Source organism: Onychomys torridus, chromosome 5 (genome assembly GCF_903995425.1).
Source record: "Onychomys torridus chromosome 5, mOncTor1.1, whole genome shotgun sequence".
In the NCBI taxonomy this organism is placed as follows: domain Eukaryota; kingdom Metazoa; phylum Chordata; class Mammalia; order Rodentia; family Cricetidae; genus Onychomys; species Onychomys torridus.
This window is the reverse complement of record NC_050447.1, coordinates 71,398,623-71,426,455: the sequence shown is the minus strand read 5'-3', so window position 1 is coordinate 71,426,455 and position 27,833 is coordinate 71,398,623. Positions and strand designations below refer to the sequence as shown.

Genomic DNA, 27,833 nt, shown 5'->3' with positions numbered 1-27,833 from the left:
AACCCTGCTTACGAGGTTGCCTACGGCGACTGTAGTGCCGGAGGCACTGGCAGTTCTGGGTCCGGGCTCAGCATGCGGTGCACCAGCCTACCTACCCTAGTGACCTTTTGCGCCGGGCTTTGGATCTCGGACCTGGTGCTGACGCAGGGCCTGGAGGCCGGTGTGCAGCCGGGGGCTGACTGTGAAGGTGAGCGGTGTGTGACCTGCTTGCATGGCGGCGACACCACGCTCAGCCCAGCTGTTACCTAAGCAGCTTCTCCCGGCCCAGGCTGTAAATAACATCTCACCCAAGAAATGCGGCCCAGTCAGTAATTTACCCCACCTTTCGCAGCCTAAGCAAAAGCTTGACTTGGGCCCAGTGACACTTGAGGACACGTTCTGCTTTTTGCTGTTATTAAGTTGGCGCAGGAAAAGGAGCGAGTTAGGATTCGTATTGGATTTTGTGCAAATGACCTCGTTGCCAACTTCATTCTGTTGCTCCTAAACTGGGGAGGTTTGCCTCTTTGTGCATAAGACATGTTTTGAGGTGCAAACTAATTTGTCACTCCCAGAAGGAAAAATAAAACAAGATAATATGCTAGGGTTGCTGAAATCAAAGACAAAGTTAACGCTGGTTAGCACTTTATAGACGGAAGTTGCTTTACAAGGGAGCACATTAATTCCTTGAGAAGAGAAAGATAAAATAGAAAGATGACTTCTTTCTTCTATGGACTTGACGATCAGAACACCTTTATCCATTCCACCAAACCCCCTAGCTTTGAGGGTGTTGTACTACCTAGGTTTTAGAAAAAGAGCATACATTTTAGAGGGCTGTTAACAAGAACCAAGATGAGAGTTTTGATAGTCCCCTCCTTTGGCACCACTGCAGCATTTAACATTCTCGTTTTAGTGAAATAATTTAAATGTGTATCCTCTGATCTTGAGAGTGGACACACTAAACGGGAAATGTAGACTCACAAGATTCACATGGAATGAGTGGTTGAGTGTGTAGTCTTACTGTACATAAATAAAACCTTAATAATTGGAGTCCAGCTTTCTATCAGCAATTATCAAATCTCTAGAAATTTTAAAGTAAGTGTTATTTTAAAACTCTGTAGATAGGTAGTTGTTTCACAGTTATAATTTCGGTTAAAGATCTCATTTTGGGAAACCAGATGGCTCAGCACCTAAAGGTGATTGCTCCCAAGCCTGAAAATCTCAGTTTGGTCCTCAGACCTTACAGTTTGGTGTCTCCAGACCCTACATGATTGAAGGAGAAAAGTGGTTCTTGCAACTAGTCCCCTGACCTCCACACATAGCCATGGTGTGCTGACTCACGAAATAATTCAGTAAGTAGATAAGTAAATAAATACATGTAATAATTTTTAAAGATCTCATGTTTCCCAACACATTTCAGCTTCATTTGTGAGGCATAGACTATCGATTTGATGAGCCATTCATAATTAATTTTTTGTCGTTTTGGTCTGAAAACATATCAGAAGAGATCGCGCATCTGGACTAATGGAGAAGCCTGTACTCTTTTCTAATTTACTAGTCTGTTGTGATTATTAGTTTGCACATCTGGCTAACCCACTAATGTATCTTATTTTATTCAGTAAGGAGGCTACATACTCACACACGTGGGAATTATCATGGAGCAAGAGCTAGACTTTGTGTTGTGTTCTATTACTGCGTATTAGCCTTTTTATTTTATTTATTTTGTGTGTCTGGAACAAATGCCACAGTGTATGTGAGGAGGTCAGAGAACAAGATCCTTTCCTTTTGCAGTGTGGGTCCTGAGACTCAAACTCAGGCCATCAGGCTTGGCAGCCAGCTTTTTTACACACTGAGCCATCTCACCAGCCCTTGTGAGCACTTATTTATTAGTTACTTAATTTCCAATCAGTGTATCAGATTAAAATAATGTATTATATTGCATATAACACAGCATGTACTATACTGCAAATAATAATACAGTATATGTATTATATTGTATATAATATAGCCATGGTAAAACATGGTTGTTGTAGAATATTATTTTAAGGCATGTTACTTTTGCTTATGTTGAATTTGTTTAACTCTTTGAACCTATGTTACTTTGCCTGACTAAAACACCTGATTGTCTAATAAAGAACTGAATGGCCAATAGTAAGGTAGGAGAGATATAGGTAGGGCTGGCAAGCTGAGAGAATATATAGAAGGAGAACTCTGGGGGGAGGAAGAAAAATAGAGAAGGAGGAGGACTCAGGGGCCAGCCACCCAGCTACACAGCAAGCCACAGAGTAAGAGTAAGATTTACAGAAGTAAAAGAAGGGGAAAATCCCAGAGGCAAAAGGTAGATGGATTAATTTAAAGTTAAGGAAAGCTGGCAAGAAACAAGCCAAGCTAAGGCTGGGTATTCATAGTGAAGAATAAGCCACCATGTGTGATGTATTTGGGAGCTGGGTGGTGGACCTCTCAAAAGAGAAAAGAGCCAAAACCCAACCAACAATATATGGTCATGGGCCCCTTTCGACCTGTTGATGTGTTCTGGTTTGGGGACATTTTCAAATTGCCTTTCTTATTCACTTTGCTTAACCAGTCCCTATAGATAGTTTGGTTTGTGAGTCTTGAGCCTAGGTAATTTGAGGTTTTCTGAGAAAACTTGAAAAGGATTTTATTATGGAACTTAAACTATTTTGAAATCCGTATAGATTGATGTATGAAACTACTTTAATAAACAAAGAAAGCCCTGCAGCATGAATAAAAGAAAGGTAACCATTTGATAGCACACTAACAAACACAAGCCAGGAACCTTAAGCTACTAGCTTCAATCATACTTCATGTAAGTTCAAGGATTAAACTTGGGTTCCTCTGTGGCATGTGCCACAGTCACTAATTTTGTTTTCCTTTCAGAAACTCCTGCCCTGATGGCCATTTCTCTTGTCACTGCCTCTGTCACTGCAAACGTTTTTTCAGATTTCTTCCTGTGCTTCGAATCCTCTGGCCATGGTTGCCTTCTCTTTCTTCCTTTCCCTCCTCCTTCCTCCCTCCCTCCCTTCCTTCCCCTTCCTTCCTTCCTCCCTCCCTCCCTCCCTTCCTTCCCCTTCCTTCCTTCCTCCCTCCTCCCTCCCTCCCTCTCTCCCTCCCCTCTCCTCCTCTCTCTCTGTCTCTCTGTCTGTCTCTGTCTCTGTCTCTCTCTCTCTTTCTTTTGACACAAGGTCTCACTATGTAGTACCCAAGTGCTGGGATTAAAGACATGTACCACCATCTTGGCCTAGCCATGACTTAAATGTTGGAATTGTTCAGTGTTGTGCCCTCTGTCCATATTTATTATCAGTCTACATACAGTGCAATAAAAGTCAATCTATCTTACAGTCTAGTAAATCCTACATCTCTATAGCCAAGATACCGTCTTCCCACAGTTCCAGGCATATTGTCCAGTAGGTGATTATGGAATGGCTAGCATTTCAAAAACTCAACATAGTTAAAAAGTAATCCTCCCCTCTTTTTATTCCTTAGGAACTTGTTCCTATGCTTCGAGGTCAGTCATTAACTGGTTTGTTCTATATTTCTTTTTCCTTCTTTCTGTCAACCAATTGCCTGTCTATTGACTCTCCCTTCCGCTGGGCTCTCTGCCTTTCTACAGACTTTCACTGTTTCTACTTTCTACTCTCCTGTGTCCTTCTATCCTGCACTTTGCCCCATCTCTAGCCTCCTGTGAGGGTTGTCACATGGTTTAAAAAAGTCTTTCAGTTACCTCCAGGTAGTGTTTCCTGCCCCCCCACCCCCCCAGCCTCTAATTAATGTGTTTCTCAGAAGATTCAAAAATCATTTCACTATCTGCCATGCAACTATGTACTTTTTTTTTGTTTTTCCCGAGACAGAGTTTCTCTGTATAATTTTGGTGCCTGTCCTGGATCTCGCTCTGTAGACCAGGCTGGCCTTGAACTCACAGAGATCCTTTTGTCTGTCTCCCGAGTGCTGGGATTAAAGGGATGTGCCACCACCGCCAGCTCAACTATGTACTTTTAAAAAGTCTTTCTGGTCAGGAGGTGGTGGCACATCCCTTTAATCCCAGCACTTTGGAGGCAGAGGCAGGCGGATCTCTGTGAGTTCGAGGCCAGCCTGGGCTATAGAATGAGTTCCAGGAAAAAGGCGCAAAGCTACACAGAGAAACCCTGCCTTGAAAAACAAACAAATAAAAAAGTCTTTCTGGATGATGTCTCTCATCCTGTGGTTTTCAAAATCTATTATGGCACATACTAGGCAGATTATTGAACAAAAGACTATACATGTGCTGTGGCAAAATTTCATGCAAGTTTTGGTAAGCCAAATTTCTTTCTTTTCCTCATTTGGAAAAGGTGACAGTTGAGGTTAAGAAATCATATGAGGACATCTTGGGGAAGAGATAGGAGACTTTGCAAGACTGGATCTCTCTTGTAGGAAGACAAGATGGAAAGTTGCTTAGAGACGGATGAATTCCTGCTCACCGGCAGTAAGATCATGACAGCAGCTGTCTTCTTTGCAGACTTTATGTGTTTGATAATTAAGCGGATATGTCAGGAGACATTTTTCACTCTATCTGTGGCTCATAACATTGTTGATCAGTTATATGTGTTTTCATCATTTGCCTCTAGAGAGAACAGTGGTCCTTTCTCTTGTTCTGCTTTACTGGCTGTCCCAAGGAGTGCTTTTCTGATTCTGTCTTACATCCTCAACTACTACTTCTTCTCCTTCTCCTTCTTCTCCTTCTTCTCCTTCTTCTCCTCCTTCTCCTCCTCCTCCTCCTCCTTCTTCTTCTTTTTGAGTCAGGTTTTCTGTGTAGCTTTGGAGCCTGTCCTGGACTAGCTCTGTGGACCAGGCTGGCCTTGAACTCACAGAACTCCACCTGCCTCTGCCTCCCAAGTGCTGGGATTACAGGCATGCGCCACCACCGCCCAGCCTCATCCTCAACTTCTAAACGTTGGTGTTTCATGAAAGTGATACCCAGGCCTGTACTTTCATCATCTCCCTTTTCTTTGTGATCCCATCTTTGGAATATTGCTTGAATATGATGAATTACACATTTATGTATCATCCTAGATCATATCCCAGTTTTCAGATTTATAACAATGTGCTGCACATTTCAGCCAACAATGGAACATGTATACAAAAATGGTTCTATGGAATTATGAAAATTTTCTATCACTCACTGATGTTAAATCATTTTTTAATCATTTGTTTGTGTTGATCCTGGACTAAACAGACCCCATGCAGGCTTAGACTAATGCATGTTTTTGTGTCTTAGTTTAAATAAGTTTGAAAAGTAATAAATAAATTAAGAACTTAAAGAATAAAGATTTAAAGAAGGATGATATAGTGCAATATTTGTGTTTCAAGCTGTGTCATAACAAAACTGTCAATTAGTTTTTTTAAAAAAATTAAAGAGCATTTATATGGTGGAAACCTTATAGTAAGCTAAGGTTCATTTATCATGAAAGAAAAAAAAAACTATTTTTCCCCACAAAATTTCGTGTAGTCTAAGTGTTCGGTGCCTATAGTGTTTACCTCAGTGTCTACCTTTCTTGACCTTCACGTAGGCTCACCCCTTCCTGGCTCCCCAGCTCAGCTTCTACTTCTCCACAGAGCCATGTGCAGGCATATCTTTTTATTTTAAAACTCTCTTTTCTGAAGATTCGTTTTTATTTATTTATATGTCTCTGTTTGATCTATAGAATGCATGTGTGCAGAAACTTTCAGAGACCAGAAGAGGGCGCTTGATCCCTTGAAAACTGGAGTTTCAGGCAGTTGTGAGCCCCCTGATTTGGGTGCTGGGTCCTTTGGTGGAGCAGTGAGTGCTCTTAAAGGCTGAGCCGTTGTTCCAGCCTTGATTATTAATATTCTGTTTTTACTGCGCCTTTCTTATGCTTATGTACCTAAAATTGAGCAAAACGTATCTACAGCATTCAGTATGGTAACATGTTCTACACACAGGCATGACCACCTTGTGGCTGCAGGCTGTATGTGGTTCAGGACAGCTATGAATGTAGTTCAACATAAAATCACAATACATTGTAAGTTTTTTTTGTGTGTGTGGTTTTTTGTTGTTGTTGTTGTTGTGTGTTTGTGTGTTTACTTGTAGCTCAACTGCATGGTTCTTGAGCATAAACTTTGTAGATGACAATGTAGTGTTATAATGCTAAAAAAATTGAACATACCTGCCAATCATGTAGCCCAGGAATAATGAGCTGTACACTATTACTTAGGTGTGTAGCAGGTTACAGCATCTAAGTTTCTGTAAGTATCCTCTTTGATGTTCCTACAATAAAGTCACCTAGAAACACATTTCAGAAGCAACACAATCCCCATCATTAAAGAGATACATGATGTACCAAAAGGTTTCCTCACTGTTTCTACTTGAATTATGCATTAGCCAGAATTCTTCAGAGCAATAGAACCAATACCAAATGTGTGTGTGTGTGTGTGTGTGTGTGTGTGTGTGTGTGTGTGTGTTAGTCTTTAACTTACAATGAGGTTACATCCCCATCATAAATTGAAAATATCATAAGCCAAGCTGCATTCAGTAGACCTAATCTGCCAAGCAGCATTGTTTTGGAACATGGTACACTGTAGAGTGTGGTGTTTAACCTTGTGATCGTGAAGTTGATGGGGTGCTGTGAGTGGCTTTCCAATCACATTCTCATTCAGGATGGGGAAGGAGGGTATCATAGGTTATGGCCAGTTAAGACCAGAGACAGAAGTAGTCTACTTGAAAAGATTTCAGATTTGGTTATTATCAATCATAAGATTGATTTTATTGTATGTTTAAAGACGTGAAAGGACTAATAATATAAATATGGAGCAGGAGGCTTTTGGGAAAGAGCCAGTTAAACTTCTGTAAATAAAATTGATAAGACCAATAGCAGATAAGATACTAGTGAGAAAAAGAAATAGTGAAGAACAAGATCTAAGAGGGGGACTGTGGATGTAGCTCAGCTGGTAGAGTGCTTGCCTAGCATGTATGAAACTGAGTTTGAGCCTCAATATTGCAAAATATGGTTGTATTCACCTGTAATCTTAGCTCTTGGGGCGTGGAGCAGGAGAATAAAAAGTTTAGCTAAATAGGGAGTTTGAGGCCGGCCTCAGATACATGGGACTTTTACTAGCAGTGGGGAAAAAGATGGCTAAGAATGTATCACAGAGAGATGAAAGGATACGATGGGAAAGAGATAATAAAGATAAAGAAGACTCCAGCATATGTTCATTGGATTTCCAGATCAGGAGAGAGGCTATGCGCATTAGTGATGTCGCTCCTTGCTGGGACATACATCCTGACAAAAACACCTCAAAGAAGAAAAGATTTCTTCCTCCCACAGGATCGGGGCCACGGAGGATCAAGTACCCTCTCTACTACTTGCCCAGCAAGTTAGGGGATGTGTCTCTGGCTCAGTCTCTCTATCTGTAAAGAGGGTAGTGACGAATCTATGCCATAGCTTTGCTGTGAAACTTGAATGAGTTAAAATGCATGTAATGCTTGCCTCAGAGCCAGCCCCTGCCAGCCCCAACAAGTGTTGATGTGGTGGCTGCTCTCTGCTGTGCCTATTCTGAGTCCCATCTCTCACAGCTCAGGACAAATGGGATTGGATAATGTTCTTCAAGTTAGGACTTAACTATGCTATACATAAAGTATATAAAAGCAGATTAGAATTCCACCAATCTCAGACTCATGGGGAGGAACATAAATACTTGTGCATGCTAAGGAACTTTATTTAAGGTGTTACTGTTATTCAGATTTTTCTCTATGCCTGAAGCAAAGTTATCCCCAAGACCATATCCTATACAAAAGCTATCTTATCTTTTAGGGTCTGCCAAAGTTTATACAAAAGGTTTTCATTTTAGGTGGTACTTGGTTCCAAAGACTGACTGGTAGATTCTGTCTACTGCATTCATGGCTTTAGTAACAGACCCCCAAATAATGTTTAGGGTTTGAATCCATGGTCATAATGCATTGAATCATACCTATATATTTTAAATGTTATGCATATAAGTATTATCCTGAATGTATACATTTGTACCTGGTGCCAATGGAGGCCAAAAGAGGGCATCAGATCCTTAGAACTGAAGTTACACATGGTTGTAAGCTGTAGGTGGCAGGTACCGAACCCGGGTCCTCTGTAAGAGCTGCAAGTTCTCTTAATTGCTGAGCCACCTCTCCAGCCCTGAATCATACCTATATTTTTCTCGCTTGCTGGGTGAGTCATGGTCATAGATGTGGTAGAGGTAGAATTGTGTAACAGACCTAAGTCTCTCTTCCTTCTAGTATGCAAAGAATTCTTAAACCGATTCTACAACTCCTTGCTAACCAGAGGAATAGACTTCTCTGTGGAAAATGTAGAGAAAGAGTTGATCAACTTTTGCGTGGATGCCAAAGGAAAAGAAAACCGCCTGGTATGGTAAATTTCATTTTCCCAGTGTGCTTCAAAAGAACTACCAAGTTTCCCCTTTCCACTTGGAGTTGATGTCTTCCCACTTCAGTGTCTACTTCAAACATGCTTATTGTAGATGGAAGTCAATCTTCTGGGAAACACAGTCCTATGTGTGAAGTCTCATACCCTGGGACAGATGGCTGAGGTGCCAGTTTAACAAATGAAAGTGGACCTGTCCACCAGGTACTCCCAGCATCTCTCAGTCCCTCCCTGTTACAGGGTCCTCCTGGCTGGCATTCTCCGCCCCCAGCCTAAACTTCTCCAGCCAGGGGCTGGGCTTTCCTTCCTCCAGATGTCCTTCCAGCCATTTTGGTTACCCTTGCTCTTTGGGGCCTCCTGGCTGTTCCCCTCTATCCCCTCTCCCTTACCCTCTCTTCTCTCCTCACATGGCTCAGGATGATGTCCACTTTGGACTCTTCTAGACATCTCTGCCTCTGACTGTGCTTTCCTTTTTATCTACAACAAACCTTCTCCTCCACCATACCTAGGAGCAGTCACGTTCTTTCCTTTTTTTTTTTTTTGGAGACAAGGTTTCTCTGTGTATCTTTGGAGCTTTCCTGGAACTCACTCTATAGACCAGGTTGGCCTTGAACTCACAGAGATCCGCCTACCTCTACCTCCCAAGTGCTGGGATTGAAGACATGCGCCACCACCTCCTAGCACCCTTTCCTTTTTCTTTCTTTCTTTTTTTTTAAATTCACTATGGATTCTTGTTGAGAATAATACAGTTTTCCTTTATAAGTAAATCACAGGCGAGCAATTTTACATTTTCTTAAGCCGGATTATAAAGCTGTTTCTGATGAGAATTTACTGCTATAAAGCTTTTGCATTTGTTACCACGACACTTAGTCAAACCTACAGATTATCCCAGTATCATTCACATGTAGTGATCGAGGCTTTTATATTTTCTGTTTTAGATTGTGTTTCCTGAATTTAATGTATGGCTTGTTTCAATATTTCTATATCAAGGGGTTGGAGATTTAGCTCAGTGGTAGAGCCCTTGCCTAGCAAGCACAAGGCCCTGGGTTCGGTCCTCAGCTCCAGAAAATAAAAATAAATAAATAAAAAATATTTCTATATCAATAAAGATAATTTTAGATCAAATCATTTTTTTTCCATCTTGGTATTGAACCTACAACCTTGTTCATGCTAAGCATGTGTTTTACCACTGAGCTATACCTCAGGTACCAGACCAGTATTTTTTCAGCCTAAAGTGGCCATGTTAGTGTGTACCACTGATTGACACATTTATCTGTGTATAAACACAAGTAAACCTTTATTTTTATTTTTAATTATGTGTATGTGTGTGATTCTGTGTAGGGGTTTGTGCAGTGTGAATGCAGAGGCCAAAAGAGGGTGTCAGATCCCTTCCAGCTGAAGACATAAGATATTGTGAGCTGCCTCATATGGGTTGATGTTGGGAACCTGACTCAGGTCTTTGGAAGAACTGTATGAACTCTTAAATGTCGGGCCATGCCTCCCGCCATCTATATACATACATACATATATATGTATGTATGTACACACACACACACACACACACACACACACACACACACACACACACAGGGTTTTGAGACAGGGTTTCTCTGTGTAGCCTTGGCTGGCCTGGAACTTGCTCTGCAGACTAGGCTGGCCTCGCACTCAGAGATTCACCTGCGTCTGTTTTTTGCCTCTCATGTGCTGGGGTTAAAGGCATGTGCCATCACCGCCTGACTTTATATTTGTATCTGTAAAATTTTAAGTCAGGTGCCAAAAGGCAGTGTGATGTATGTGACAGCTAAAATGCTGGGCTGTATAATTCTGTCTTTTCTACTTTTGGGCTGGGTGATCTTCTACTGTCTTGAAAACAACATGGGGATAATAATAGCACTCGCTTCTCGGGATCACGGTGAGCAGTGAAGAAGTTCACCCCTTTGGAGACGTGAGAGCAGTACGTGACAGAGAAACCACTCTTCTCGCCAGTCTGTCACCATCACGGGGTCATCAGCTGCGTCTCATTAGCCTGATGACATCACTGGGCTTCAGGTGCCTCAGCCAGGCAGGGGTCAAATTTAATAGCTGGACTATGAAAACAAGGCTAACCTTGTTCTCCCCCACTCCCACCCCTTTTTTATTTTTATTTTTTTGAGACAGGATTTCTTGTGTAACAGCCCTAGCTGTCCTGGAACTAGCTCTTTAGACCAGGCTGGCCTCGAACTCACAGAGATCTGCATCCTCTGGCTCCCAAGTGCTGGGATTAAAGGTGTGTGCCACCACTGCTCCGCCTCATTCTCCCTTCCTTATACCGTTTTTTTCTTGCTTTTATTCATTGTCGGGAGCACTAAGTCTTTTTAGTCATATTTCATTGATTTATTTTATATGCATGTGTGTGGCCTGCATATAGAGGTCAGAGGAGAACTTGCAGGAATCAGTTCTCTCCTCCTACCATGTGCATCCAAATCATCTCATTAGCTCTGTGTTGCCTGTCATTCTCTTTCCAGTGCTATTATCTGGGAGCCACCAAAGACGCAGCCACCAAGATCCTAGGCGAAGTTACTCGTCCTATGAGCGTGCACATGCCCATAGTGAAGATCTGTGAGAGGCTGAAGAAGATGGACAGCCAGATTTGTGAGCTAAAGTATGGTACGAGAGTCTCAACTGTCTTTCCCAATATGTCCCATGTGTCATCAAGCTTTGAAACACTGGGCCATGTTATCTAAAAAGCCAGCATTAGAGAGGAGGAATTCCCTACTCACTGACAGGTTGCTGAGCTGGTGAATGGTGTTTTTGTGTCAGCTGACCTCATATAAAGGAAGAGAAATAAATGAACTAATAATAACCTAATAGCAAATACTGGATACTAATGAATAATTGGCATTAAGTTGGAACTGCCAGCCCCAGAGTTTAAGTTCCTAGTTTACTAAGGTGATGTCAGCCATGTGTGTCTGGACAGTTCATAAAAGTGAATAGAGCAACCAGGCATGGTGGGCGCTGAAGACAGGAGTTAGTCTGTTCAATGGCAGCAGAGCTCTGCAGTTGTAAAGTGACTGAATTTTCATCCTAGGTGTGTTTACCCTTCCCTCACCTTTCACTTTTAGAAACTGGGCTAGTCCCATCAAATCAGGTTTTGCATGATGACATAGCTCATTAGAGATGCCTAAAATCAACAGCCAGGAAAGGAAGGGGATGTCCTATTTAAAACTATCCTTGGCCTTATAAATTTCACATGGTTAAATCTATTCTTATACTGAGGGATTGTATCTGGGCCAGCCTTTTGCGTAGATGGAGTCAGTGTGATTAAAGGCTGGGAAAATTTTTCCCTCAGCTATCCCTAACACCTGACATTCCACGGATGGAGACTTTCTTTTTGCGTAAGTTGTTTTCTGTCACACACACACACACACACACACACACACACACACACACTGTATTACTGTAAATGACCTAAGTAGTTAGCATCCAGATCTGAATCATTTAGCCTCATTTCCCACCATACCTGTGTAATGTGCACATGTACCATGGCTACACAGCAAACATGAAACAGGGTCAGGGTTGAAAGGTACCAAGGACAGCCTTGTTCTTAATCTGCCAAGCACAGGCCCTGACTTCCAGGGGAGTGATTATGAGCAAGCATCCCTTTTCATTGATTTTAAAGGAGCAGGGTAGAGGCAGGAGTCCTGTGTCTATACAAAACATGTTCACACAAGCGACAGCTGTGTGTTGAGTATTTCATACAACAAATTCATTTTCGAAGACTTGTACATTCAATGAATGGTTTCACCTCAAAGGGCTCCTTAAATATTAGAGAAAGTATCAGATATTATAGAGAAAATTAATATTTATTTATGCATGAGAACACGGGCCATTAGAGAACCTTGGGAAGCCATCAAATAATTTTAAATTTTTGTATTGACCTCTTTCTTGTACTTTTAAGAGTATTGTGGCATTCTGCCTTTTAAATTTAGGGAGATGCCATTTCTTTCCCTAGAACAACATCAGAGAAACTGCCGACGTTGACTTGAAGTTTCTATTCTCCTTCAGCCAGTTCTCTTGAGTGTATCAATAGTTATAAGTTCTCTTCAGCTTACTGGCAGATCCCCTGGAACTGGACTTTTATGAGGTTATGAAGTACCTGCTGTGGGTTCTGGGACTTGACCTTGGTCCCTCTGCAGAGCAGAGTATGCTCTTAACCAGAGAGCTATTTCTCCGGCCCTGATTTCTTCACATTATTATGGAGACTCCATAATGCTCACATACCTTACTGAAGATGTACCTTCTCTTAAAACTGGACTATAACCTGCTGGTTAGTTATGGCCTATATCTTTTAGTTAGCCACAATGAAGGCCATGCCAAAGACACTGGCTTTTATTTATAAATTTCTGTTTATTCAACCTTCAGAGAAATAATTAAGCAATTAAGTTTGTTTCAGGAATGCAGACTGGAGAACTCTGCAAAGCTCTCAGGCTCTTGTTTTGAAGTTACACAGCCCTTTAGGAGGATGGTGGGAATGCAAATTATCCTGGTGTCTTTATACAGTGGAGGATGACAAAATCCTCCGGGGTTCAAGTTCCTAATATACAATGGCATAGCATTTGCATAGAATTCAGGCACCTCCTCTTCTTAACTCTAAGTCATCTCCAGATTACTAATATTGCATCATACAATGTAAATGTTATGTAAATAGTTTTCCATTACATACTTTGTGTGTGCATGCACTTGTGTGCTTGCACTCCTGTGAATGTATAAAAATGTTAGTGCATGTGTGCTCCAGCACACATGTGAAGGTCAGGGAACAATCTGTGGGAGTCAGTTCCCTCTTTCCACTGTGTGGATCCCTGGAGGTTGAACTTAAGTCCTTGGGCTTGGTAGCAAATGCCTTCATCCACTCAGCCATCTTGCTGGCCAGTAAATAGTTGTTATACTGTATTGTTTAGAGGATTATGACAAGAAAATCTCTGTACATGCTCAACATAGATTCAATATTTCCCTTCCTGAATATCATTGGTCTATGATTGGTAGCATTCAAGGACGTAGCACCCAAGGGTGTAGAGAGCCGACTGGTGATACTGCATTTTCATTGGGCATGTCTTGGTCTCCATGGAAGGGGAATTGTCTCACACTGAAGGAGAACGAAGTCAGCACCACAGGCCCTTCTAAGAGTTGCATGAATTTTTGTTTTGTTGTTCAATCGTGTGTTCTTTTTTGAACTTTTAGAGAAGAAATTGGACTTGGCGTCAGTGGACCTGTGGAAGATGAGAGTCGCAGAACTTAAGCAGATCCTGCACAGCTGGGGGGAAGAGTGCAAGGCCTGTGCAGAAAAAAACGACTATGTCAACCTCATCAAAGAACTGGCCCCCAAATATTCAGAGATACACCCCCAAACGGAGCTCTGACCTCAGCTATCGGTGTGCATGGACTGTAGTTAGAGCAAAACAACTGTCTAAGACATGGATGTTTTGGTTAAGACTAACCAGGGACCGCCCTGTTGGTATACTCACTGTTGTACTGCTTAGGCTTGTGATTAACTGATGCTTCCTGCTGGTCACGCATGTTTGCAGTCCTGAGACCTCAAAGTGCCTTTCTCCTCCTCCTTTGGAAGGTGCAGTGGATCCCTTTGCACTGCTGTGACAATAATGCCTGGCAGAAGTGAGACAGGGGAGGGATATTTACTTTGGCTCATGGTTCCAGCCCATCATGTTGGGGTAGGGAATGGCAGAGCAGCTCAGAGCATGGAGACAAGAGCTGAGCAGAGGCGGTTGTCATTGTGGGGGACTGAGAAGCAGAAAGTGATGCTGTGGGATGTTCGGTATGTCAAATGTGTTGATCTGATTGGTTAAAATAAAGTGCTGATTGGCCAGTAGCCAGGCAGGAAGGATAGGGTAGGCGGAACAAGAAGGAGGAGAATTCTGGAAAGTGGAGGCTGGGGCAGAGAGACTGCAGCCGCCGCCATGACAAGCAACATGTAAAGACACCGGTAAGCCACAAGCCATGTGGCAAAGTATAGATTTGTAGAAATGGGCTAAATATAAGAGTAAGAGCTAGACAGTGATAGGTCTGAGCTAATGGCCAAGCAGTTTAACTAATATAAGCGTCTCTGTGTTTATTTTATAAATGGGCTTAGTGGGACCTGGAGAAAGGCTCTCCAACTACAAAGTGATGTTCAAATAAGGATAAGGCTGTAACCTTCAAAGGTATAGGCCGACTGACCTACTTCTGCGAGCTAGACCTCACCTCAGAGCCTCCACTAATCACCACTAACTGGGGAACACACATTAAAAATGAACCGATGGGGGACTGCCTGCCCTGGCTGATTTTGTGTGCCAACTTGACACAAGCTGGATTCATCTGAGAGGAAGGAGCCTCAGTGGAGGAAATGCCTCACTGTGATCCAGCTGCAAAGCATTTTTCTCAATGAGTGATCACTGGGGGAGGGCCCATCCCTGGGCTGGTGGTCCTGCATTCTGTAAGAAGACAGGCTGAGCAAGCCATGGGAAGCAAGCCAGTAAACGGCTCCTGTTTGCCATCTCTGCATCAGTTCCTGCCTCCAGGATCCTGCCCTGTCTGAGTCTGTTTGGGCTCATTATAATCACCTTCGAGTTGCCAAGTGACCCAAGCTCAGAGTCTTCTTTCACTGTCACATATCAGACTAAAGCACACTCAGCTCATGAGGCAGCAGAGATGCTTGTGGTTTCTAATGCTGTTCTATCAGCTTTAAGCAGTAAACAATATTTTCAGCTCCGTTTTCCGGCCATAGGAGAATAAGAACCCCATGGTAGAAGTGGGTGCCTTTGTGTCATAGGTTGGGGTGTGGATATTCAAGAAAGCATTCCCTTGAAGTTTTCTGGGGTGATGGGAATGTCCCTTATCAGGGTGGGTGGTGAGAGATCTGATCATCATATTGATATAGAGGTATAATTAAGATGTGGGTATTTTAATCATACATTAATTCTATCTAATAAACAGTTGTAAAAATTATTTGAGGATTACCCAAAATTAATTGATTAAAAAAACAACTGTTCATTTCAATAATCAAATGAACTTACTGGTAATCTGTGGAGTAGAGAAGAACTTATTCAGACAATAAATATACGTTGGCAGAATATTGTTCACTTTCAAATGATGCAAGTGAATGCATTTTCAGCTGAGCAATGGGATATGAGTGAGCTCGTTAGAGAGTTAGTGCTCCCCAAGCAGATATGTAGTTGTGTAACTGAAAAAACAAGGATAAAAGAGTAGTGTAATGAACGGCCTGAGGTGGTTATTATTTCTGGACTTCAGCAGTTTTCTCGCCGTGTGGGAATAGCCTCCTTCATTTTGAATTGTATTTAAGAAATACCAAAGCCGAACTGGAAAACTGGCTCAGTGGTTAAGAGAACCAGCTGCTCTTCCAGAGGACCCAGATTCAATTCCCAGCATCCCTCTGGGGGACTGGAGAGATGGCTCAGTGGTTATGAGAACTGGCTGCTCTTCCAGAGGACCCAGATTCAATCCCCAGAACCCACAAAGCAGCCAGTTCCAGGGGCTCCAACACCTTCTGACCTCCACAGGCACCAGGCACACAAGTGGTAGAAAGATGTCCTTGCAGGTACCTTACACAGAAAATAAAAACAAAAATACTAAAATTAAACTTAAAACTTTCTAAAACATCTCTATGACTTAGTTGGAGTTCTATTGCTGTGAAGAGACACCATGACCACTGCAACACTTGTAAAATAAAGCATTTAATTGGTGGCTTGTTTACAGTTTCAGAGGTTTAGTTAATTATTATCATGGTAGGGAGCACAGCATCAGGCAGACACGGTACTGGAGAAGTAGCTGAGAATTCTATATCCAGATCTACAGGCAGCAGGAAGATGAGACACTGGGCCTAGCATGAGATGTAAAACCTCAAAGCCTACCCCTAGTGATATACTTCCTCCACAAGTCCACACCTCCTAAGCCTTCTCAGATAGTGCCACTTCCTGGTGAATAAGCATTCAAATATATCAGCCTAGGGGAACATTCTTTTTTTCTTTTTCTTTTTTTTTTTTTTTTTTTTTTTTTTTGGTTTTTCTCCTGTAGCTTTGGATGTCCTGGAACTCGCTTTGTAGACCAGGCTGGCCTCGAACTCACAGACATCCACCTGCCTCTGCCTCCCGAGTGCTGGGATTACAGGCGTGTGCCACCACCGCCTGGCTCTTTTTCTTTCTTTCTTTCTTTCTTTCTTTCTTTCTTTCTTTCTTTCTTTCTTTCTTTCTTTCTTTCAAAAAGATTTATTTATTTGTTTGTTTATTTATATTTATTTATTATACAGTGTTCTTTCTGCCTGTGTGCCAGAAGAGGGTGACAGATCTCATTACGGATGGTTGTGAGTCACAATGTGGTTGCTGGGAATTGAACTCAGGACCTCTGGAAGAACAGCTAGTACTCTTAACTGCTGAGACATCTCTCCAGCCCCTAGGGGGGCATTCTTATGCAAATCACTACAATGTTTCTATTTTGCACTTGAACTTATAAACTTATTATTTGGAAATAACCTTAGCTCCCTGATTTCAAAATTAGGTCATATTTCTGTGTCACCCCCTTCTCCCCCCCAGGAATCTAGGTAATAGGAACACTGTTTAGTAGGCCATTCAAATCACTGATGTTGCCTTCTTTTTTTTTTTTTTCTTCCAGTGCTGGCCAAGTCCTGTTTTTCTCAAAGAGGTTTTACACAAATGCTTCACAGACATGTGTGTATTGCATATGTACACATGCATGCTGTTGCTCATGCCTACAGTGGTTGGAGGATATCAAATGTCCTGCTCTGGCATCCTCCACCTTACCCTCTTGAGTCAGAGTTTCTCACTGAACCTCAGGCTTATACTTCGCAGCTAGGCTGGCTGGCCGGTGAGCCCTGGGAGTCTGCCTACTTCTTCTTTCCAGTCCAGGAATTGTAAGCACGCATAGCCATGCTTGGCTTTGATGTGAGTCCTGGAGATTTGAACTCAGGCCCTCAAGACCTTTACTGACTGAGCTATCCACTAGTCCTCAATCAGTTAGGTTTTGAATAGAATTGAAATATATCAGTAACATTAGAAATGAAGAAAGTTTGTTCTTTTGCAGAAAAGAAGTCCAGTAGACAGAAATTCAGGGTGCATTTGGTGGCCACAATGGCCCCAGAGACTCAGCTCTCAACTTTTTGCTTCCTATCCTAGAGATGATTTCATTGCTAACCTTGGATTCACAAACCATCTCCGCAGAGCAGTATAAAGTCTCTCTTGCCGTGCCTCTCAGGCTGCAATTCCTTGGTTATTTCCTCGAAATAACCCTTCTCCTGGCTATTCCAATCATTCATGCATGTAAGCAGGAATACCTTCCCTTGTATTGTTTTGGCTTGAGAAGTGTTCTTTTTCTTTTTACCTTCATTTTAACCTGTTGCTTCTCTCATTGCACATGTGTTTGTGTGTGCATTTTCCATGAAAAAAAAAAAAATCCGTGCGCACAGAAGATGTAGAAGTTACACACAGTCTCAAAAAAGAAAAAGTGATAAAAATGAGTTGGGGCCAGGGAGTTGGCTCTGTGGCTGAAACACTTGCCTTACAAATGTGAGGCCCTGAGCTTGGATCCCCAGAGCCCACATAAAAACCCCAGACATGGCGGGGTGCATATCTGTAATTCTAGCTCCTCTCTGATGAGATGAGAGCTGAAAACGGGAGAATTCTGGGAAACTCCTGGCACAGATAACCTGGGGCACACAGTGATGGACAGCGAAGGGACATCGCCTCAAAATCAGGGTAAGAGGCAAGGACAGACACCCAAGCGACTTTTCAAGATGCCCATCAGAAAGAAAGCATAGTTGGTGGCTGTTCTCTCAAAACATATTTGAAAAAAAAATTCCACCTAAGAAAAATCTTGGGCATATGATCATTTTGAATATAGAAACATATTTTTTTTTCTTACTGTCTATCATTTTTTTTCCCTTTTTGTTACAGTGTGGGCTTCTTAAATTTGTAGTATCAAAAAAAAAACTGAAATTAGGAAATTAGTTGCATTAAGTTATTCTCATAAGAATATATATATATATATATTTTCCTGGCAACATAAAGGTCAGTAGAAAGGAGGAGTGTATAGATATGCTGGTGTTTTTTTTTTTTTTTCTTATCAACTTGACATAAACTAGGGTCATCTGAGAACAGGGAGCCTCAGTTGAGAAAATGCCTCCATAAGACTGGCCTGTAGACAAGACTATGGGGCGTTTTCTTGATTAGTATGAGAGGGTCCAGCCCAATGTAGCTGGTGCTACCCCTGAGCAGGTGGTCCTGGAGTTTATAAGAAAGCAGGCTGAGCAAGCCAGAGGAAACAAGCAGTAAGTGGCACCCTTCCATGTCTCTGCTTCAGTTCCTGCCTTGACTTCCCTTAATGATAACTATAATCTGTAAGTCAAAATAAACCCTTTTCTCTCCACGTTACTCTTGGTCAGCATTTTTTTTTTTCTACAGCAATAGAAACCCAATTAAGACAGTAGATGTTGTTAAAAGGTGTTTACTATCCTTTCCACTGATAAAAATGTGGGGAATTGTGATTGGCTGGGCCTGAATTTACCACTCTCTCTAATGGATTATGGGACTGATAAAATAGCATTTTAAATATAGTGGCTGGGGCTGGGGAGATGGCTCACTGGTTAAAGTGTTTACATTGCAGGATCCCCAGAACCCATGTAAATGTGGGGCACGAGTGTGGGCCCTCCTGTAAGTATGGAAGTCTAGAGCAAGCTGGGTAGCCAGACTAGACTCTGCCTCAATGAATAAGCTAGAAGAAAGATTGAAGATATATATATATATATATATATATATATATATATATATATATATATATATATATATATATATATATATTTTGAGACAAAGTTTCACTGTTAAACAGTCCTGGCTATTCTGGAATTCACTCTTTAGACCAGGCTGGCCTCAAACTCACAGAGATCCACCTGCCTTTACCTCCTGAGTGCTGGGATTAAAGGTGTGCACCACCACCACCTGGATGAAGATGATTCTTGACATTGACTTGGGTGTCCACATATATGCTCCTATACATACACATATGTGGTGATATTGTGTTCCCCAATATATTGTGAACACTAATAAACTTATCTGGGGTCAGAGAACAGAACAGCCACTAGATATAGAGGCCAGAAAATGGTGGCACATACATCTTTAATCCTAGCATTCAGAAAGCAGAGATTTGTCTGAATCTCTGTGAATTCAAAGCCACTCTGGAAACAGCCAGGCATGGTGCCAAGCGCCTTTAATCACAGGAAGTGATGGCAGAAAGGTATATAAGGCATAAGGACCAGGAACTAGAGCCTGGTTAAGCTTTTAGGTTTTTGAGCAGCAGTTCAGCTGAGATCTGTTCGGATGAGGACACAGAGGCTTCCAGTTTGAACAAACAAGAACAGCTGAGAAGTTGGCAAGGTGAGGTTGGATGTGGCTTGTTCTGTTTTTCTGATCTTTCAGCATTCACCCCAATATCTGGCTCCCAGGTTTGTTTTTATTAATAAGGCCTTTTAAGATTCTTGTTACACACATATGCCCACACACATGCTAATGAGCATATACACACATGTACAACACACACACACACACACACACACACACACACACACACACCTGAAAATGGAAAAAAATAAACATGGTAGTTGACAATGGCAGACCATTAGTTGTTAGTGAGAGGTATCTATTTAAGACGTGCTCTAGTGGATTTTTTACACTGTCTGCTATGTATTAGAGGCACCTGGAGGTAAGTTAATAATCTGCAAGGCCAGGCTGTACCCTCCAGCAGTTCCTTTCAGTCTTTGAATGAAGAGAGAATCTAAGTGTCAAGAGCTGGTAAAGCCTCCCAGGTGTTTTCAATGTGAAGCTAAGCTTGGGGGAATCGTCTTTAGTACTCTACCTAGAACTGTGGCAGCTGCTTCAGAGGGACCTGGTGTGTGAAGCTCCTCTGGGTGGCTTGGCTCTCCCAAGGTTTGATAATTGACCTTGAAAGCTGACACATATGGGATACCGTGTGGTGCATTTTCTGTGCACAAACTCCCGCTCATTGAGAGACTTGGTTTAGTTGTCTATACTGAGAGCATCAGTTTCTCATCTCATAGCTGTGCCAAAATACCTGGCAAAGACAACTTCAGGAAGATTCACTTGGCTGCGGTTTAAGGGTGCAGTCCATTGCGATGGGGAAGGCATGGCTGAAGGAACAGGGGGCAACTGGTCACATTGCATCCGCTCTCTGGGAGCAGAGAGAGATGGAAGCTGGTGCTCAGCTCGCTTGTTCCTTCTTCTTCTCCCATCTGAGACCCTAGCCCATAGAATGGTTCTACTCAAGTTCAAGGTGGGTCTTCTCTGTTCTGTAAGCCTTTCTGGAAAGTCCCTCATAGACACACCCAGAGGCGTCTTTCCCTGGTGGTACCCAGTCAAGGCGACAATGAAGGATTAATGATCGCTCTCGATAATAGCTAAACCCCCATTGAGACCCAGGATGAAAAAGGACACATAGAGAACACAGTCCCACAGCCCATTACCAAACTCTGCAGAAACATGTTCTAGGAACTCAAAAATATTTTTTAAGTTTAGAAAGGGTATGTTTTACATAAGTAGTGATAATATTTTTCCATTCCTAGAGATGGAACTCAGAGGCTAGGTAAACACTGCAGCCCCGGCACATATACTAATATTGATCATTTCTCTGCCCTTCGGGGGTGGAAGCAGCACCCTGTGACACCGTCCTTAAATCTAGGCCAGATAGTGTCACTAGAAGAATTCAGATTAACTCAGGCTTGCTGTCAAATGACAGCACAAAGAACCTCTGTTATCAGAACTGTTTGGACTAGGGACGTGGATAAATGATTGTGGGTGACAGCATTGCTATGGTCACTCTGACCTGGGTGGGTCTCAATCGTTAGGTATCATGTTGGGTACTCGTCTCTAAAACCTCCACTTCCCATTTCCCACAGGCTTCCAGGAGTTGAAAAGTACTTGGGGCCACCAGAAAACCAGGCATTGGGGTGCCTGGCCTGTTCTTTTGGCTACTGATTTTCATAGCACTCTGAGAAGTTTAAGCATGATAGTTACAGAGGAAACACTTCCTGAGTCACTTTCCCTTCCTTCCCCAACCTCTATATCAGCTATGGCTTTTTGTGTAGGTTATGAGAGCCAAGAAGCCCGAGAGAAGCCACTCCCCCTTCTTGCAGCCCCCACCCTTAGAATGTCACTCTCTTTATCAGGAGGTGTCTCTGGTCTGTCAGTTATTCTTTCTGGCTGCACTGTGTACAACCAGCTGCAGAAGACCTTGTTCACCGGGCTCCTGCTCTTTTTCCTTTTGAATTTTTAAAAGCCCATTTTGGAAAGAACAGATCAAATGTTGGCTTCTTAGTCACGGAGCAGCTATAAATACATTGCAAAGGATTGTGGGCTGTGCAATTTCTACTAGGCAATAAGCTTGCCCTGATGCTAGATATTATCTCAGAATTGTGTCTACATCTGGGGAATTCAAGTGTTCCCTCACTTCTAGAAGTCTTTCCTGATAGTTACATTTTTATTTACATCTATTCAGTCCTTGTGTATGTGTTTAAAGTGTTTGACGCATGTGCATGTGTGTGCTTGGATGTGTGATCTCAGATGACCTGCTCTATCATTCTCCACCTCATTCCCTTGAGACGGAGTCTCTCACTGAACCTGGAGCTAGGCTGGTAGCCAGCAAGCTCAAGGCACCCTCCTCTTTCCTCCTCCACAGTGCTGCAGTTACAGACACACACAGCCATGTTTGGCTTTTATGTGGTTGCTGGGGATTTGAATTCAGGTCCTCATGCTTGCTCAGCAAATGCTCTTACCCAGCAAGCCATCTCCGAACCCTGGAGCCACACCCCCCAGTCCTGGAGCCACCCCCCCAGTCCTGGAGCCATCCCCCCCAGTCCTGGAGCCATCTCCCCAACCCTGGAGCCATCCCCCCAGTCCTGGAGCCACCCCCCAGTCCTGGAGCCATCCCCCCAGTCCTGGAGCCATCCCCCCAGTCCTGGAGCCATCCCCCCAGTCCTGGAGCCATCTCCCCAGCCCTGGAGCCATCCCCCCAGTCCTGGAGCCACTCCCCAGTCCTGGAGCCATCCCCCCAGTCCTGGAGCCATCCCCCCAGTCCTGGAGCCATTCCCCCAGTCCTGGAGCCATCCCCCCAACCATGGAAGACATAGCTCCAGCCCCTCCAGTCTTCTTTGATCTTGAGTTACCATGAGGTTCTTTGCTTCTTTCAGAAAGAAACCCAGGGTTTTCTCCTTCATAGGTTATACCTACCTCCCCAGAAAGATCACGGTGCTGTTGCACATTGACCTTGGGCAAAAGGCACTCCATGACTGGCTCAGATTCACACGATTGGTTTTCTGATTGTTAGTGATTCCTAGACTTTTTATTCTGTGGGGGAACCTTCCAATGAGCACAGCCTCCTGAATGTATAAAGATGTAAATGAAAACAAGAAGTTGAAAAGAAAGATGAATTAGAATTTAAATTCTAGGTTTGCCTATGTTTGGTTGTACCAGCTGAGGAGAAAAGTTAACCAACTTTTCTGGTCCTTGGTGCTGTATCTTAAGAATGCATCTAGTAATTATGTGAAATATGGGGTTATCATGAAGAGTAAATGAAAGATATAAGCAAAATATGTAAGCGAGTACATAGCATCAAGCAGATCTTTCAGTGGATATTATTTGAATCTGAATGGTACCCTCTTTTCTTCCTCCCTTCCTCCCTAAATCCCTCCCTCCTTTCCTCCTTTCCACTTTTTCTCCCATCCTTTCTTCCTCGCAGTAGTTTTATTATGTAGTTCAGGCTGGGCTCTGACTCCTGACCCTCCCAAGTGCTGAGATTACAAGTGTGCGCCACCACACCTGAGTCTGTGTGTTTCTTTCTTTCTTTCTTTCTTTCTTTCTTTCTTTCTTTCTTTCTTTCTTTCTTTCTTTCTTTCTTTCTGTCTGTCTTCCTTCCTTCCTTCCTTCCTTCCTTCCTTCCTTCCTTCCTTTCCTTTTTTAGTTTTTTGAGACAGGGTTTCTCTGTGTAGTTTTGGTGCCTGTCCTGGATCTCGCTTTGTAGACCAGGCTGGCCTCAAACTCACAGAGATCTGCCTGCCTCTGCCTCCCAAGTGCTGGGATTAAAGGCGTGTGTATTTTTCTTTAGAAGATTTTGCTTATCTTTAAAGAATTATATCTGAAAGCATGGTGAGTACTGGCCATTTATTTTATAGATGAGGAAGATGGGCAGATAAACATTCAGAGATTTGCTAACCGACATCCAGCAATGAATTCAGTTCAGCTGATGTCTGAACTGGACCTAATCTTTAGACTGAGACATTCAAGGTTGGTAGTTTGATGGCTTTGAAATTAACTTTATTAAAAGGTGTCCGGGTTGGGGATTTAGCTCAGTGGTCGAGTGCTTGCCTAGCAAGCACAAGGCCCTGGGTTCGATCCTCAGCTTAAAAAAAAAAAAAAAAAAAGGTGTCCTTGGGAAGCTAGTATGCTCCTATCTTGTGCCTTTGGATTTTTTTTAAACCATACTACAATAGTCAAACAGTCAAAGAAATATGACCTAACAAGGCTGGAATTCAAAAATAGCCAGTACAATGTGTTCTGGATGGCAGCTATGAACTGTGATGAAATTGCTCTCTCTCTGTCTCTGTCTCTCTCTGTCTCTCTCTCTCGGAAGGGATGACTTAATGTTTCTGGAACATTCTTTAGTTCCACTCTACACTCCTCTGTGACGCTATTGCATCAGGTTAGCTGCAAGATCATTTAGGTCAACTGTTGGCTCCACAATACAGAGAGTGATGAAATGTATTTATGGATTGCTTTATTGCAGCCACACAGACCAGTTCTCTATCAACACCTGAGAAATGGGCTCATTGGCACATGTCTTCTTTAACTCTTGAAATTTAGTCATCTAAAAATGAGGTTCTTCATAGTCTTTATTAGAACTCGTTTTTCAGTAGTTTTTCTATCTCTCTTCCTTTCTCTTCCTTTAAATATTTATATTCATTTTTACTTATGTGTATATGTGAGCGGTTATGAGTATGTGAGTGCACTGCCCTTGGAGGCCACAAGAGGGCATTAGGTCCTCTGGAGCTGGAGCTGCAGGTGGTTGTGAGCAATGCATTATGGGTGCTGGGAACTGAGCTCTGGTCTTCTCCCAGAGCAGCAAATGCTCTTAAACACTGAACTACTTCTCCATCCCTCTCTCTTCATTTTTCTTTTATATAAGGCAGTGAATGTAATAAGTAATAAGGTAGGTGTGGTAGCACATGCCTATAATTCCAGCATGTAGGAAACTGAGGCAGGAGGACCATGTGTTGAAAGTCAGTCTGAGCTGCAAAGCATGGCTCTGTTAAAAAAAGAGTCAGTTGTTTCAACTTTAAGAGTTTTTCCCCCTACTTATATACATTGCTGGAAAATATTGGGGCTTTCTTTCTTTTTTTTAAAGTAGTACCAACTATTTCTAACTAACATATACTTACTGGTACCCACCTGAAATTTTATCTCTTTTAGAGGGAAGAAATATGCTCAATATAATGTTTGGAACAAACAGCGAGTACCTGTGGTATGATTTGGTCAAATGGCCTTTCAATATCTTGGTTTAGAGTCTAAGCCTCGTGAGTGACTTTAAGCTTTGCCTGGTCAGTGCAGTTAACTCGCATGGAATATTTTCCCCCAGCTGTAAGGATGGTTAGATAATTTCACTTTTAAATAATATTTTATCAGTTCTTTGAGAATTTCATGAAAGACAGTTTGATTATATTCACTACCAACTCGTCCTGTATCTGCCCTCTCCACCCTCATCTTCCTATACACCCAACTTTGAATTTTCTTCTTTTTCTCACAGTCCAGTTTGTGTTGTCCAACTACTCTGGGAAGTAGGGATAATTTCATTTTTTTTTTTTCTGAGACAGGGGTTCACTGTAGCTTTGGAGCCTGTCCTGGACTAGCTCTGTAGACTAGGCTGTTCTCGAACTCACAGAGATCCACCTGCCTCTGCCTCCTGGGTGCTGGGATTACAGGCATGCACCACCACCGCCCGGCTTAATTTCCTATTTTTAATGTGATTATCTTGTATGGCTTTAGTGGAACCAGGGTTGTATCTGTGACAATTATAGACGTCTAACTCCAATGCTTTTGACTCTTTGATGATAGCGTCACTTTACTGGAAATGGAGTGTTCAGGAATGACCCTAGGGCACCTCTTCCTGTAGAGGACTTATAAAAACACACAACCTTATTTTCTGTTTGCATCTGTAAATTGTACCTTGCATTTCTGGAGGGTCTTAGATGAGGTCAGTTTTGCAAGTGAGGCGTCCAAGCTCTTTGTAGGTGCTTACTTTCATATTACTCCTGCTGTTCAGGTATGTGAACACCTGTGAGCAGGGTAACAGAGCCCCTTCCAATCCTATCTCAGTCCCACCTTGTTTGGAATGTTTAAATTCTTTGATGGGTGACCTCTTCCAGGCCTAGAAGAATTGGGGTATAATGTGGAACATTGCTGTGCCTGCAGAAACTTTGCTGTTCCCAAGAAGTCAACCATGCTGGATTACATACTTAAATATCCTGTCCTGTGGAGGTGCCAAAGGACAACTGCTCTTTAGCAACAAACTTGTTTCTCTGGATTTTAGTTCTGCTGATTATGAATATGGTTGAATAATTTTGCACATGTTTGTCTTCTGTAAAAGATGCCCAAACAGCCCCAGGTTTATAAAGGCGGGTAGGTGCCAATGCCCATTCCTTGGTAGCTAACAAAAACTTCTCACTCTAAGTCAGCTAGAGTCTTGATGGGGCTGGAGAGATGGCTAAGCAGTTGAGAACACATACTGCCAGCTCTTATGTACACCTAAGGTCAGTTCCCAGTACCCACCAGGCAGCTCACAAGCCCCTAGACTCCCAGCTCTAGGGTGATCCTGTGCCTCTGGACTTGGCAGGCCCTTGAACTCGTATGCAAATATCCACTCAGGCACATAATTCAAAAGCAAACACAGACCTTTGGAAAAAAAATAGACTCTTGAACTTGAGTAGATTTCTAGAAAGAAATAAGGCGAAATTTGAAACACATTGAAAATTTTTAGTTTCAGAGCTAGGGAGAGGGTGTGGGGGGGGGTTGTAGGCTCTGCTGAAAGGTCCTGATGATCTAGTCCATTGGCCCAGGCTGGCCTTGGGTTTCTCGTTACTTTTGAATACTTCAGTAATTCAAGTGTGAAAAGCTTTTTCTTCTCTGACATGTGGTAGTTTCCATCCTGATTTTGAGTCCATTTTATATAACAGCACAAATTTTAAGAGATAACAAGTGTTCTAGAGGATATTGAATAGCAGGGAGGGACATGAGGACCTGAGATGGGCTGCCTAAAATCCACATAAAATCCAGGCACAGGATCACGTTTGTAACTTCAGCTCTGGGGGTGGCTTGGAACCAGGAAGTAGAGACTGGAGGAGTTCTTGGAGTTCATTGCCCAACCAAATTGATGAGCTTCAGGTTGAGAGAGAGAGAGAGAGAGCCTGTCTCAAAAATGAGGTGGAGAATAACTGAGGAAGACACTTGACTCCGGCCCCTGTCCTACATGAACACACACAAGAACATATGCACACACACTGCACACACACACAACAACATATGCATACATGCTGCACACACACACAAGAACACATGCACACACACTGCACACACACACACAAGAACATATGCATACACGCTGCATACACATACAAGAACATATGTACACACACAAGAACATATGCATACACACTGTACACACACAAGAACATATGCACACACACTGCACACACATACAAGAACATATGCACACACACTGCACACACACACACAAGAACATATGCACACACACTGCACACACACACAAGAACATATGCATACACATATAAGAACATATGCACACACACTGCACACACACACAACAACATATGCATACATGCTGCACACACACACAAGAACACATGCACACACACAAGAACATATGCACACACACTGCACACACACAAGAACATATGCACACACACTGCACACACATATAAGAACATATGCACACACTGCACACACACACAAGAACATATGCATACATACTGCACACACACACAAGATCATATGCACACACACTGCACACACACAAGAACATATGCATACACACTGTACACACACACAAGAACATATGCATACACACTGCACACACATACAAGAACATATGCATATACACTGCACACACACAAGAACATATACATATACACTGCACACATACAAGAACATATACATACATACTGCACACACACAAGAACATATAGATACTACACACACACGAACATAAGCATTCACACTGCACACACACATAAGAACATATATATATACACACACTGCACACACACAGAAGGACATACACATATACACTGTA

At 42.6% G+C, this 27,833-nt stretch overlaps 1 protein-coding gene across 1 annotated transcript; it reads left to right on the top strand.

The window, feature by feature from the left end:
- Positions 1-42: 42 nt before the first annotated feature.
- On the top strand, positions 43-14,185 carry Cdnf (cerebral dopamine neurotrophic factor). The gene is made up of 4 exons (XM_036189136.1): positions 43-187; positions 8,261-8,388; positions 10,910-11,051; positions 13,623-14,185. The coding sequence occupies exons 1-4, from the start codon at positions 73-75 to the stop codon at positions 13,799-13,801; spliced, it is 564 nt and encodes a 187-aa protein (XP_036045029.1). The 5' UTR covers positions 43-72; the 3' UTR covers positions 13,802-14,185.
- The last annotated feature ends 13,648 nt before the right edge of the window (positions 14,186-27,833 follow it).

What these genes read in the sequence shown, in the direction of transcription:
- Cdnf (XM_036189136.1), top strand. Translation starts at nt 73, where the DNA reads ATGCGGTGCACCAGCCTACCTACCCTAGTGACCTTTTGCGCCGGGCTT. An exon ending in GCCGGGGGCTGACTGTGAAG is followed by an intron (nt 188 to 8,260) that starts GTGAGCGGTGTG and finishes TCTTCCTTCTAG; the next exon opens with TATGCAAAGAATTCTTAAAC. An exon ending in AAGGAAAAGAAAACCGCCTG is followed by an intron (nt 8,389 to 10,909) that starts GTATGGTAAATT and finishes TTCTCTTTCCAG; the next exon opens with TGCTATTATCTGGGAGCCAC.